Source organism: Ahaetulla prasina, chromosome 13 (genome assembly GCF_028640845.1).
Source record: "Ahaetulla prasina isolate Xishuangbanna chromosome 13, ASM2864084v1, whole genome shotgun sequence".
Taxonomy (NCBI): Eukaryota; Metazoa; Chordata; class Lepidosauria; order Squamata; family Colubridae; genus Ahaetulla; species Ahaetulla prasina.
In genome coordinates, this window is record NC_080551.1 from 8075107 (window position 1) to 8088174 (window position 13068).

A 13068-nucleotide genomic window follows, 5' to 3' on the forward strand; every position below is an offset into this window, starting at 1 on the left:
CTGGTCCTATTAGATCTCTCAGCGGCTTTCGATACCATCGACCATGGTATCCTGCTGTGCCGGTTGGGGGGATTGGGAGTGGGAGGCACCGTTTACCGGTGGTTCTCCTCCTATCTCTCCGACCGGTCGCAGTCGGTGTTGACAGGGGGGCAGAGGTCGTCCCCGAGGCGCCTCACTTGTGGGGTGCCGCAGGGTCGATTCTCTCGCCTTCTGTTTAACATCTACATGAAACCGCTGGGTGAGATCATCAGTGGTTTCGTGTGAAGTATCAGCTGTATGCGGATGATACTCAGCTGTACTTTCTACACGAACCACCCCAACGGTTATCAAGTGCTGTCCCGGTGTCTGGAGGCCGACGGGTCTGGATGGGGAGAAACAGGCTCAAGCTCAATCCCGCCAAGACAGAGTGGCTGTGGATGCGGCATCCCGGTACAGTCAGCTAAATCATGGCTGAACATCGGTGGCGAGTCATTGGCCCCGATGGAGAGGGTCCGCAACTTAGGCGTCCTCCTGGATGAGCGGCTGTCTCTAGAAGAGCATTTGACGGCCGCCTCCAGGAGAGCGTTCTACCAGGTTCGCCTGGTACGCCAGTTGCGCCTTTCTGGACCGGGATGCCCTATCCACGGTTACTCAGGCAAGTCGTTCCACTTATTAATTGTTCTAACTGTCAGGAAAATTCCTTAGCATCCATCTATTATTTCTTGTTATACACTCAGGGCTTTAGAGAATAGGTTGACCTTTTCTGCTACGTGATAGTCCCTCAAATATTGGAAAATATCAAGTCACCCTAATCCTTCTCTTTGTTAGACTTAGATATACACATTTCCTGCAACTGTTCATCATATGTTTTAGCCCCCAGTTCCTTAATGATTCAGACCCTAATAAGTGATTTTCACAACCTAGTTAAGAATCCCTACACTTCAGTCTAACAATTCAGTACTAGAGGCTGGAAAGGGATCGTCCCCTTGACAACTAGAATAGAATAGAACAGAACAGAACAGAACAGAACAGAACAGAACAGAACAGAAAGGAATAGGAATAGGGAATGGAATGGAATGGAATGGAATGGAATGGAATGGAATGGAATAGAATAGAATAGAATAGAATAGAATAGAATAGAATAGAATAGAATAGAATAATGGAATGGAATGGAATGGAATGGAATGGAATGGAATAGAATAGAATAGAATAGAATAGAATAGAATAGAATAGAATAGAATAGAATAGAATAGAATAGAATAGAATAGAATAGAATAGAATAATGGAATAGAATGGAATAGAATAGAATAATGGAATGGAATGGAATGGAATAGAATAGAATAGAATAGAATAGAATAGAATAGAATAGAATAGAATAGAATAGAATAGAATAGAATAGAATAGAATAGAATAGAATAGAATAGAATAGAATAGAATTCTTTATTGGCCAAGTGTGATTGGACACACAAGGAATTTGTCTTTGATGTATAGAGAGAGTTCCTGGAGGTCTAGCCGTTCGGAAGCTGATCGGACACTAGTGAAGTCCTATACTAGGACTTACCTAGTGGCATTGAGGGAAGCGAGGCGTAGCTACGCCTCCTCCCTCATTGCATCGGCAGATAACCGCCCGGCCGCCCTGTTTGGTGACTCGCTCCCTCCTTCATCAGGGGAGCGGGATGACCCGCTGCAGGGACGGGCTGAGGAGTTTAACGGTTATCTATACGATAAAATCGCTCAGCTTCGGGATGGTCTGGACCAAGATTGCGGTGATGCGGGTGAGACGCCGAGGGTGGTCTTGGCGACATTATTTGGGATGAGTTTGACCCTGTGGCTCCGAGGACATGGACAGGTTGCTGGGTAGGTTGAATGCCACCACGTGTTTACTGGACCCGTGCCCCTCCTGGCTGGTGCTGGCCACTCGGGAGGTGACACGAGGCTGGCTCCAGGCGATTACGATCGCTTCTTTGGTGGAGGTGTCTTCCGGCCGCCTTGAAAGAGGCGGTGGTGAGGCCCTCCTTAAGAAGCCTTCCTGACCCGCTGTTTTAGGTAATTATCGTCCGGTCTCCAACCTTCGCTTTGCGGCAAAGGTTGTAGAGAGTATGGTGGCATATCAGCTTCCCTTGCACCTGGATGAAACTGTCTATCTAGACCCGTTCCAGTCCGGTTTCCGACCCGGTTACAGCACGGAGACGGCTTTGGTCGCGTTGGTAGATGATCTCTGGAGGGCCAGGGATAGGGGTTGTTCCTCTGCCCTGGTCCTATTAGATCTCTCAGCGGCTTTCGATACCATCGACCATGGTATCCTGCTGCGCCGGTTGGGGGGATTGGGAGTGGGAGGCACCGTTTATCGGTGGTTCTCCTCCTATCTCTCCGACCGGTCGCAGTCGGTGTTGACAGGGGGCAGAGGTCGCCCCGAGGCGCCTCACTTGTGGGGTGCCGCAGGGTCGATTCTCTCGCCTTCTGTTTAACATCTACATGAAACCGCTGGGTGAGATCATCAGTGGTTTCGTGTGAAGTATCAGCTGTATGCGGATGATACTCAGCTGTATTTTCACACCGAACCACCCCAACGGTTATCAAGTGCTGTCCCGGTGTCTGGAGGCCGACGGGTCTGGATGGGGAGAAACAGGCTCAAGCTCAATCCCGCCAAGACAGAGTGGCTGTGGATGCCGCATCCCGGTACAGTCAGCTAAATCATGGCTGAACATCGGTGGCGAGTCATTGGCCCCGATGGAGAGGGTCCGCAACTTAGGCGTCCTCCTGGATGAACGGCTGTCTCTAGAAGAGCATTTGACGGCCGCCTCCAGGAGAGCGTTCTACCAGGTTCGCCTGGTACGCCAGTTGCGCCTTTCTGGACCGGGATGCCCTATCCACGGTTACTCACGCACTCGTGACGTCTCGCCTGGATTACTGCAATGCTCTCTACATGGGGCTCCCTTGAGGGGCATCCGGAGGCTACAGTTAGTCCAGAATGCAGCTGCGCTGGTGATAGATGGAGCCCTCGTGGCTCCCATATGACACCTATCCTGCGCAGACTGCACTGGCTTCCTGTGGCCTTCCGGTGCGCTTCAAGGTTTTGGTGACCACCTTTAAAGCGCCCATGGCATTGGGCCGGGTTATTTACGGGACCGCCTACTGCAACCGAATACCTCCCACCGTCCCGTGCGCTCTCACAGAGAGGGTCTCCTCAGGGTGCCGTCAGCGAGGCAATGTCGCCTGGCGACGCCCAGGAAGGGCCTTCTGTGGGGCTCCCACCCTCTGGAACGATCTACCCCGGACTTCGCCAGCTGGACCTTCGGACCTTCCGCCGCGGGCTTAAAACATACTTATTTAATTGTGCAGGACTGAGCTAGATTTTAAATTTTGGGTTTTAAATTGGGTTTTATTTCTATTTTTAATTGGACGGGCTTTAGAATAAGTTTTTTAAATGTTTTATATTGTATTTATATTCTATTTATCTGTTTTTAGTGCCTGTAAACCGCCCTGAGTCCCTTGGGAGATAGGGCGGTATATAAATATGATTAAATAAAATAAATAAATAAATAAATATGCTCTCAGTGTACATAAGGAAAATAAAATACATTCATCAAGAATCATAAGGTACAACACTTAATGATAGTCATAGGAAACAGTCAATATAAATCATAAGGATACCAGCAACAAAGTTACAGTCATACAGTCATAAGTGGGAGGAGATGGGTACGATGAGAAGATTAATAGAAGTGCAGATTTAGTAAATAGTTTGACAGTGTTGAGGGAATTATTTGTTTAGCAGAGTGATGGCATTTGGGGAAAAACTGTTCTTGTGTCTAGTTGTTCTGGTGTGCAGTGCTCTATAGCGTCATTTTGAGGGTAGGAGTTGAAACAGTTTATGTCCAGGATGTGAGAGATCTGTAGATATTTTCACAGCCCTCTTTTTGACTCGTGCAATATACAGGTCTTCCATGAAAGGCAGGTTGGTAGCCATTATTTTTTCTGCACTTCTAATTATCCTCTGAAAAAGAAAATCTAGATTTTCTTTTCTTCTTTAAAAGAGCTTCTGCTTTTTTCCAGTTTTACCCAAGATGACAATTGGGTGAGGTGCCTATCATAACAACAAAGCCATGAAGCAAGACAACAATGATTCACACACTTGAATAAAGCATGAGTTTTCTTTCCCTGGCCTGGGTTACACATGGGGAGAGTGTGTGTGAGAGAGAGAGAGCTCTATGTCTCGCTGTGCAATCCACAACCACCCCTAAATGAATGTCGAAGCAGAAAGAGTTGATCTACAGGCGGCTGTTACGTATAAGCTGGGTTTACAACATCACAAATGAGGAGGTGATAAGCCGCCTGGGAAAGCAAAGGGAAATCCTCAAAGCCATTAAAAAGCAAAAGTTAGAATATTTTGGACTTTTGATGCGACACCTGGAAAAATACACCATACTTATAATAATATAATATAACAACAGAGTTGGAAGGGACCTTGGAGGCCTTCTAGTCCAACCCCCTGCCCAGGCAGGAAACCCTACACCATCTCAGTCAGATGGTTATCCAACATTTTCTTAAAAATTTCCAGTGTTGGAGCATTCACAACTTCTGCAGGCAAGTCGTTCCACTTATTAATTGTTCTAACTGTCAGGAAATTTCTCCTTACTTCTAAGTTGCTTCTTTCCTTGGTCAGTTTCCACCCATTGCTTCTTGTTCTACCCTCAGGTGCTTTGGAGAATAGTTTGACTCCCTCTTCTTTGTGGCAACCCCTGAGATATTGGAACACTGCTATCATGTCTCCCCTAGTCCTTCTTTTCATTAAACTAGACATACCGAGTTCCTGCAATCGTTCTTCATATGTTTTAGCCTCCAGTCCCCTAATCATCTTTGTTGCTCTTCTCTGCACTCTTTCACTTAATCCTCCAGGGAAAGATGGAAGGCAAACGAGGTCCAGGCAGAAGAAGAATATCACGGCTTCAAAAACTAAGGGACTTAGGTTTAACAAGAGAACCTATATAAAATGTTTTATAGGTGGCACCTACCACCAGCCAGGCTAGCCAAAATGTACAAAAATGTATCACCTAAATGCTGGAAATGTGATCAAATACCGGGCACCTGTTACCACTTATGGTGGACATGTAGAAAAGCAAAAGAATATTGGCACAGGATCCAAATGTGGTTAGAAGAAATGACAGCTCAGAAAGTGGAACTCAAACTAGAACTATTTTTATTAGGAATTATAAAAGAAGGTCTAAGTAAAGGGCTAACATATTTAACACTGCATATCATAACAGCAGCAAAAATAGTTTATGCCCTAAAATCCTTAATTGTGCAGAAATGGACAGACTCACCTTGGAGCTCAAGGATAAAAGTGAATCAGCATACTACAAAATCTGGACTAAATTTTATGAATGGTTGGACAAGAAGAGGAATGCTAAGATGAAGGTGTAGTGAATGTCTAGAAATGGGTATGTCAATGTATGTTAAACTTGTACGCAAGATATGATTATATTGAGTATGGATGTAGCTGTCTAGGAGGAAATAACCTATATATTTGTAACTAATGTAAATTTGTACAAAGATAAAGAAGTATATTATTTATTAGTTTAAATTTGAAGACAATGCTTAAAACCAGAGATGTTAAACCATTTCCATTGGGGTTTTTTTAATCTGAATTACTACTAATAAAAAACTTTTTAAAAAAGAAGTAGTTTATGCCCAATAATGGGAGAGTGAAAACGTACCGAAAGAATGGGGAATAATAAAGAAAATACTTGAATGTGCAGAATGTGATAGACTGACGTTAGAACGGAAAAATAAAGGAGAGACAGAATGCTATGAGATTTGGAATAAATTTTACCAATGGTTAGACTTAAGGAATGGAAGTCGGGACAGATAAGAACAAGGACGTATCGATCAAAACAAGATGCAATATATGTAATATAGTATGCATCTGTAAACCTGTAAAAGAAGTTAAGTTTGTATATAGAATTAGTAAGTAGTAAGATAAATTGAAAATTTAAGAAACTTATACTATATTTTGTATGGCGGAGATTTTGCCAGGACGGTTCCACTGTGTCCAACTTTTGTTTTAACAATAAAGGTTTAATTTTTTAAAAAAAAAAAACTGAGGGGCTGGTTTGGACAAAACCCAGCAGCACTTTTTCATGCGGCTGTTGACAAAAATAGGATTGGCAACATGATCGCCAAGGTCCTATGACGGATATGGAAGAAGAAGAAGAAGAAGAAGAAGAAGAAGAAGAAGAAGAAGAAGAAGAAGAAGAAGAAGAAGAAGAAGAAGGAGAAGGAGAAGGAGAAGGAGAAGGAGAAGGAGAAGAGGAGGAGGAGGAGGAGGAGGAGGAGGAGAAGAGGGGGGGGGAGGAGGAGGAGGAGGAGGAGGAGGAGGAGGAGGAGGAGGAGGAGGAGGAGGAGGAGGAGGAGGGGGGGGGAGGAGGAGGAGGAGGAGGAAGAAGAAAGAGATGAATAGGAACATCACATCCATTTATTTATTTATTTATTTTGTCACAACAATATATATTAAGTATCATACAAAAAATATTATATAGTATATAAACATATATATGAGGAAATATAAGGAAGTATAAGCATATATATATATAAGAAGAAGAAAAAGAAAAACAATAGGACAGGAACGGTAGGCACGTTTGTGCGCTTATGCACGCCCCTTATGGTCCTCTTAGGAATGGGGTGAGGTCAATATTAGAAAGTTTTTGGTTAAAGCTTTTGGGATTATGGGAAGAGACCACAGAGTCAGGTAAAGTGTTCCAAGCACTGATGATTCTGTTACAGAAGTCATATTTTCTGCAATCTAGATTAAAGCGGTTAACATTAAGTTTAAATCTATTGGTTGCTCTTGTATTATTGCAATTAAAGCTGAAGTAGTCTTTAACAGGAAGGACATTACAATAGATGATTCTATGAGTTAAACTTAGGTCTTGTCAAAGGTGACGGAGTTCCAAGTTTTCTAAGCCTAGGATTTCAAGTCTGGTGGGATAAGGTATTTTGTTGTTTTCAGAGGAATGGAGAACTCTTCTTGTAAAATATTTCTGGACATGTTCAATTGTATTGATGTCAGAAATGTGGTGAGGGTTCCAGACAGGTGAGCTGTATTCTAGAATTGGTCTAGCAAATGTTTTATATGCTCTGGTTAGTAGTGTAGTGTTTTTGGAAAAGAAGCTACGCAAGATTAGGTTTACAACTGTTAGAGCCTTTTTTGCTATGTATATTTTTGCTATGTATATTTCATCCATAGGTGAAAGAAAAATAACGGAGGGAAAAGAGAGGACTCCAGCAACTTCCACCACCTCTTAGCCATAAGGCTGACTGAAAATGCAACCCCAGCAAATCTGAAATAAATTCTAAAGAATATTGACAACAAGGAAGTAAAAATAATAATAATAACCCCTGCCTTTTTGCAAGAGAAAGCTTTTAGGAAAAGGAGAAGTCAGATTAGACTTTGATCCAAACAATGTGCTTTTGAATATAGAGGCTGATTTAAGAAGCTTGAAATAGGGGAAATAGTAATAGCAGTCTTTATTTTGCTGAAGAGATTATCAACAGATTGCTGTTGGCAAAACACTGGAGGTTCACATTTGCTGAATTCTTCTAATACATTGCAATGTTACAAAATATCCAGCAGAGGGAGCCACTAAAACATAAATTAAATGTTTTTCCTCCCATTGACCAGGACTGAATCTATAAGGTCTGTTTATAAATAAAATAAAAAAGATATTTTTTTAAAATCTGTTTATACATAAGATATCAGCCATGGGATGAAACGATTGTTGCTCTCAGCAAGAAGCTGATGTCATTAAAATTGTTTTTACTTGTGATGAAAGGGGAAGTTATTTCTACATTTCCTTTTCTTTGCCGTGTTCTTATTTTTTCCTCTATTTTTCCAATTTACTTTTATTCTTTGATTTCTTGCCGTTTGCATTCATTTTTATCTGTAATTAAAGGTAACCTTCAATAAAAACTATATATAAATATATATATTTGTCTCAACTGATTGGCACAATGGACTAAGCCAGGGGTCGACACTCAAAAGAGCCACAAATGTCCTAACCGGAAGGCCCCCCCCCATTCAATTCTGGAACCGGAAGTCCGGTTCCCCCACCATAGAGTCTCCTCCTACTGTGGCATCCTTTTTCCTCTGCCGACTGGAAGTCCAGTTCCCCCACCATAGAGTCTCCTCCTAGTGTGGCGTCCTTTTTCCTCTGCCGACTGGAAGTCCGGTTCCCACACAATAGAGTCTCTTCCTAGTGTGGCGTCCTTTTTCCTCTACCGACTGGAAGTCCGGTTCCCCCACCATAGAGTCTCCTCCTAGTGTGGCGTCCTTTTTCCTCTACCGACTGGAAGTCCGGTTCCCCCACCATAGAGTCTCCTCCTAGTGTGGCGTCCTTTTTCCTCTACCGACTGGAAGTCCGGTTCCCCCACACCATAGAGTCTCCTCCTAGTGTGGCGTCCTTTTTCGTCTACCGACTGGTTCCCCCACCATAGAGTCTCCTAATGTGGCATCCTTTTTCCTCTACCGACTGGAAGTCCGGTTCCCCCACCATAGAGTCTCCTCCTAGTTTAGTGTCCTTTTTCCTCTACCAGTCCTAACCGAAACCTCTATCAATTGTGGAGCCGACCGGCGACAGAGAGCCGCAGCAGAGGGATGAAAGAGCCACATGCGGCTCCAGAGCCACAGGTTGCCAACCCCTGGACTAAGCCATCATCCAAAGTGTTGGGACCACAAACTCAGCTACTGCAGCCTGCTTAACAAACCACAGTTAAAAGAAACCATGACAGATGAAACATAAGCCACTGTTCTTTTCGCTTTGATGAAAGGACCTTTTTATTGAAACAAAAACTTCTTTTGGAAAAAAAGAAGAGAGGACAAGTTCTAATCCATATTAGATATTTTGCATCGTGGAACATAATACAATAAAATCTTTTTCTTTTCTTTTCTTTTTTTTGGGGAGGTAATTTTTTTCCCCACCAATTCAAAGAATTTGGTAGCGTGGGCAGGGGGCCTTGCTGTGTAAAGACTTGCTAAAACAACCTCTAAACCAAAATACCACCAAAAGGAAACAAGAGTGACATCACATTCTCACTAAACTCAACTGGCCTTTTTTAAAAAAATGCAGAATAATTTCAGATCTTTCATTAAGGGGAATTGCTGCCCACTTCCTATGGAAAGCTATTTAGATGAGTTTCTTTAAGTAAGAATCTCCATTTCCACAGGCAGCAGGAAGCAGCCTTCGTAGATGGTTAGAGCTGGTATATGATTGGAGGCTACCGGAAAATTCAAGGAGTGTAGGCTAGACTGGATGCCATTCTGTTCTGGCACTTAATTTGGTTTGTTTGTTTGTTTTAATTCAGAGAGCTACAAAGTCCAAACCAGGGTAACGGATCATATCCTAAGGACCTCTGGAGGTGCTGGAACTGCAACTTAAACAATTCACAGCAATTTCTCTAAGAAGAAGAGAAGGGAAGGAGAAAGGAGAAAAGGAAGGGAAAGGGAAAGGGAAAGGGAAGGGAAGGAGAAAGGAGAAAGGAGAAAAGAGAAAGGAGAAGGAAGGAAAGGAAAGGAAGGAAGGAAGGAAGGAAGGAAGGAAGGGAAGGAAGGAAGGAAGGAAGGAAGGAAGGAAGGGAAGGGAAGGGAAGGGAAGGATTGGAAAAAGAGAGGAAGGGAAGGAGGAAGAGAAGGAAAGGAAAAAGAGATGAAGGAAAGGGAAGGGAAAGGAAGGAGGAAAGGGAAGGAAAGGAAAGGAAAGGAAAGGAAAGGAAAGGAAAGGAAAGGAAAGGAAAGGAAAGGTTCACATATACATTGTTCTTTAACAAAAGAAAGAATTAAGAGCTTCTTACTCGTCTGATTATTTCCTTCCTTCCTTCCTTCCTTCCTTCCTTCCTTCCTTCCTTCCTTCCTTCCTACCTATCTACCTACCTACCTACCTTCCTTCCTTCCTTCCTTCCCTCCCTCCCTCCCTCCCTCTGCATTTATTTCATAATTCTTTCCCATTTGTTCCTGCTTCACTCTGGTTTTGTTCTTTTAAACTTTGCTGATCACTGACCAAATCAATATTACCCCATCTATTAACTTGGAAGTCCCAGAGGGTCCCGCGGAGACCAGCAGTTCGTTCAGCAAGAGCCAACTGCTGAATTTCAGTAGCAAAATTTCTCACAGAAACCAAAACCATTAAAATGTATACAGACTTCATGGGCATCTGCATTTATGTGTCTCAGAAATCAGAAACGATTCAGAAAGCGACTCACCACAACGATCCCGGATGACCAGGTTCCTGCCTTCTTTCAGGTGTATCATCAGCAGGTACGCAAAAGAACTGGGTTTACTCAAACCATCATTGGCTCCCTCAAGAGTCTTGGAAAAAGAAAGTCAGCTATCAGTTTCATTTTCCCTGAAGGGCCAACACAGACAATACTCAATCAACTGACTTCACAAAAAGTCAAACTCCTTGCTGCACTCAACTCTTGATTTGGTCGCTGTCAGACCAATCATCATCCACTTCTCTTTTCCTTCTCCGTTGTTTATTCCATCCCCTGCGTGACTACCTAAGTCTCCAAACCAAATATATCTGTCAGGATGTTTTATGCTTCTTACTGGAAATCACATACAACCTCTTCTTTAGAAAACTGACAAATTAAATATGGGAACGGGCATCAATGTCTAAAATAAATCTAATATAAAAATGTAATTCAACCTGAAAATCTATACAGCTCTCAACATTGACTTAGAACATGTTCAAATTTGTGGGCCTCTTTAACCTACAGCTTTCACATATTAGCTTTTGCCTGTCTGGTTAAATAAGGTTTAGAACTTTTTAGATCAGAGAGAAACTTGAATTGTTTACTTTTGAGTCGAGATTCATATTAAACAGGCTATCTTTGTTCATTGTTCAATACTGATCTTAATACGTTTTGGCCACTTCTACAGGCAGCACTGACCTAGCGTTACTTCAAACATTTCAATCAGTTTTAAAGTTTGTAAATCACTTTCTGGTTTTCTTTTTGGCTTTCTCACTTTTCTCTCTTGTTTTTTACTAGACTGTGCCTTGAGAAACCCATGACGTTCCCCGCTTCCCTTTTTCCTTTCTTAATTTCCCCAATATTTGCTTCTGTATTCTTTTTGTATGTCATGTTATAAATTAATAAAATTATAAAAGTTGGGGGGGAAAGAGAGAGAAATCTATATAAAGTAAATAAATACACAGAGAGTGCCTCTGATTTCGGTGAATGTTCTGTGTTTTTTATAAGATGTGTTTTCCACTTGATGGGCCTCCACTCAGCCATGCCAATCGGACCTCTCTCACAAAACATGTGATGGAACTAGAAGAAATAATCAAATAATTTCCGTTGCTAAGATTGTCCGATGCGGCTGTTAAAAACTCCAGAAGCTGCAGCCCCAATATATATTTGCTGCAAAGAAATCTCTCACCACTAAAGTAATAAACTAAGTAAACGCCACTAAATATCTACTGAACCGATATTTAGATGCATCCAATTAACGTCTTATTTCTTGAGTTTCACTCCGTTTCAAACAAAAACAACAGAATTACTCACAGGCTCAGTTGTCTGAGAAGAATATGAGGAGTCTAGGCTGGAATCTCCATATGATTGCTACAGAAAAAGAAGAAATTGTGAATTAGGGAGGTTTTGTTGACATGTCATCACGTTGCATTGATGAAAGGTTCCACCAGTGTTTAACTAAAAATAATATAGGTAGCCCTCGATCTATGACCCACAATGGGACCAGGATTTCTGTTGCTAAGCAAGATGGTCATTAAGTCAGTCCTACCCAATTCTTTTGCCACCGTTAAGTGAATCATGCAACCACTAAACAAATCTGGCTTCCTTCACTGATTCTGTGTCAACCCTGAAGCTGGCCTGGCTGCAGCCATCTTGGAGCTTCAGTGCTGCCATACTGGAGCTGAGGGATAGGGAGGGGGGGATTAGAGATAGTTGGGGCCGTGTAGTCAAAACAAAATACTTTCTCTTGGGAACCAAGGTCATTCTCGCACCTGGCCGGAGGAAGGGGAAGTGATGACACCAGACCAGCGGACGCTGCCTGGATTGGGCCATCTGACTGATTGTTTGGAATCGGGGGGGAAACTTTCACTTTTAATTGGGTGAAAACCATGGGACATTTCAGAATCAGTTTTCACCAGATATGTGCCAATGTGATATTTCCAATAAAACTATTCTTTGAGGAATCTACCTGCCTCAGAGTTTTTGCATGTGACGGATCTATAACTTGGATACTCTGCTGGTCAGAATTTGTCCGGGAAGGTCACAAATGGTGATCACGTGATCCCAGGACATTGCAAACATCACAAATACATGCTGTTTGCCAAGCACCCAAAGTTTGATCACATGACCTTGGAGATGTTGCAGTAACTTCAAACCAGTTGCTAAATAAATTGTTGTACATTGAGGACTACCTATAATAGTGAATGAAGAATTGATATGCAGGAAGATGGGGGTTTTTTGAGGAGGGAAGATTCAGACTTTTCCAGAAAATTGCCTGGCTGATAGATCCTGTTACGCTTTGGATTGTTTAGTGATTATCTGTTGACTAAGCCCTAATTGATGTTTGCATACCACAGGTTTGTTGAGGTTGATCAGTTGCACTCCTTTACTTTATATAAATAATCATTTTTCTTTTTGACAGGAAAACTTCTCCTGCCTTACCCTCTGATTGCTTATTTGTACCCTATGACTATCATTAAGTGTTGTACTTTATGATTCTTGATGAACGCATCTTGTCTTTTTATGTATACTGAGAGCTTATGCACCAGAGACAAATTTCTTGTGTGCCCAATCACACTTGGCCAATAAAAACATTCTATTCTATTCTATTCTATTCTATTCTATTCTATTCTATTCTATTCTATTCTTACCCTCTGAAGCAACACAAAGGAAGAAGAAAATACAAAGTGAACGAAACGTACGGTATGAATAATATGAAATTAATGACTGCCAAATTTTTGAATGAACAATTAATTTCTACAGCGATTTGAAAGACAAGGAAGAGCAAAACACTAGAAACTGCATTCAATCCCTGGTAAAGACAGACAAGATACCCTTCCAAATGAC

General features: G+C 42.2%; 1 protein-coding gene across 1 annotated transcript in view; it reads right to left on the reverse strand.

Annotated features, from left to right (window-relative positions):
• MCTP2 (multiple C2 and transmembrane domain containing 2) overlaps window positions 1-13068 on the reverse strand; it is a 200138-nt gene that overhangs the window by 143566 nt on the left and 43504 nt on the right. The window contains exons 3-4 of the mRNA XM_058156050.1: window positions 11536-11592; window positions 10231-10336 (exon numbers count right to left, since the gene is read on the reverse strand). Coding sequence (XP_058012033.1) covers window positions 10231-10336; window positions 11536-11592 — 163 coding nt within the window. The remainder of the gene's footprint in view (window positions 1-10230; window positions 10337-11535; window positions 11593-13068) is intronic.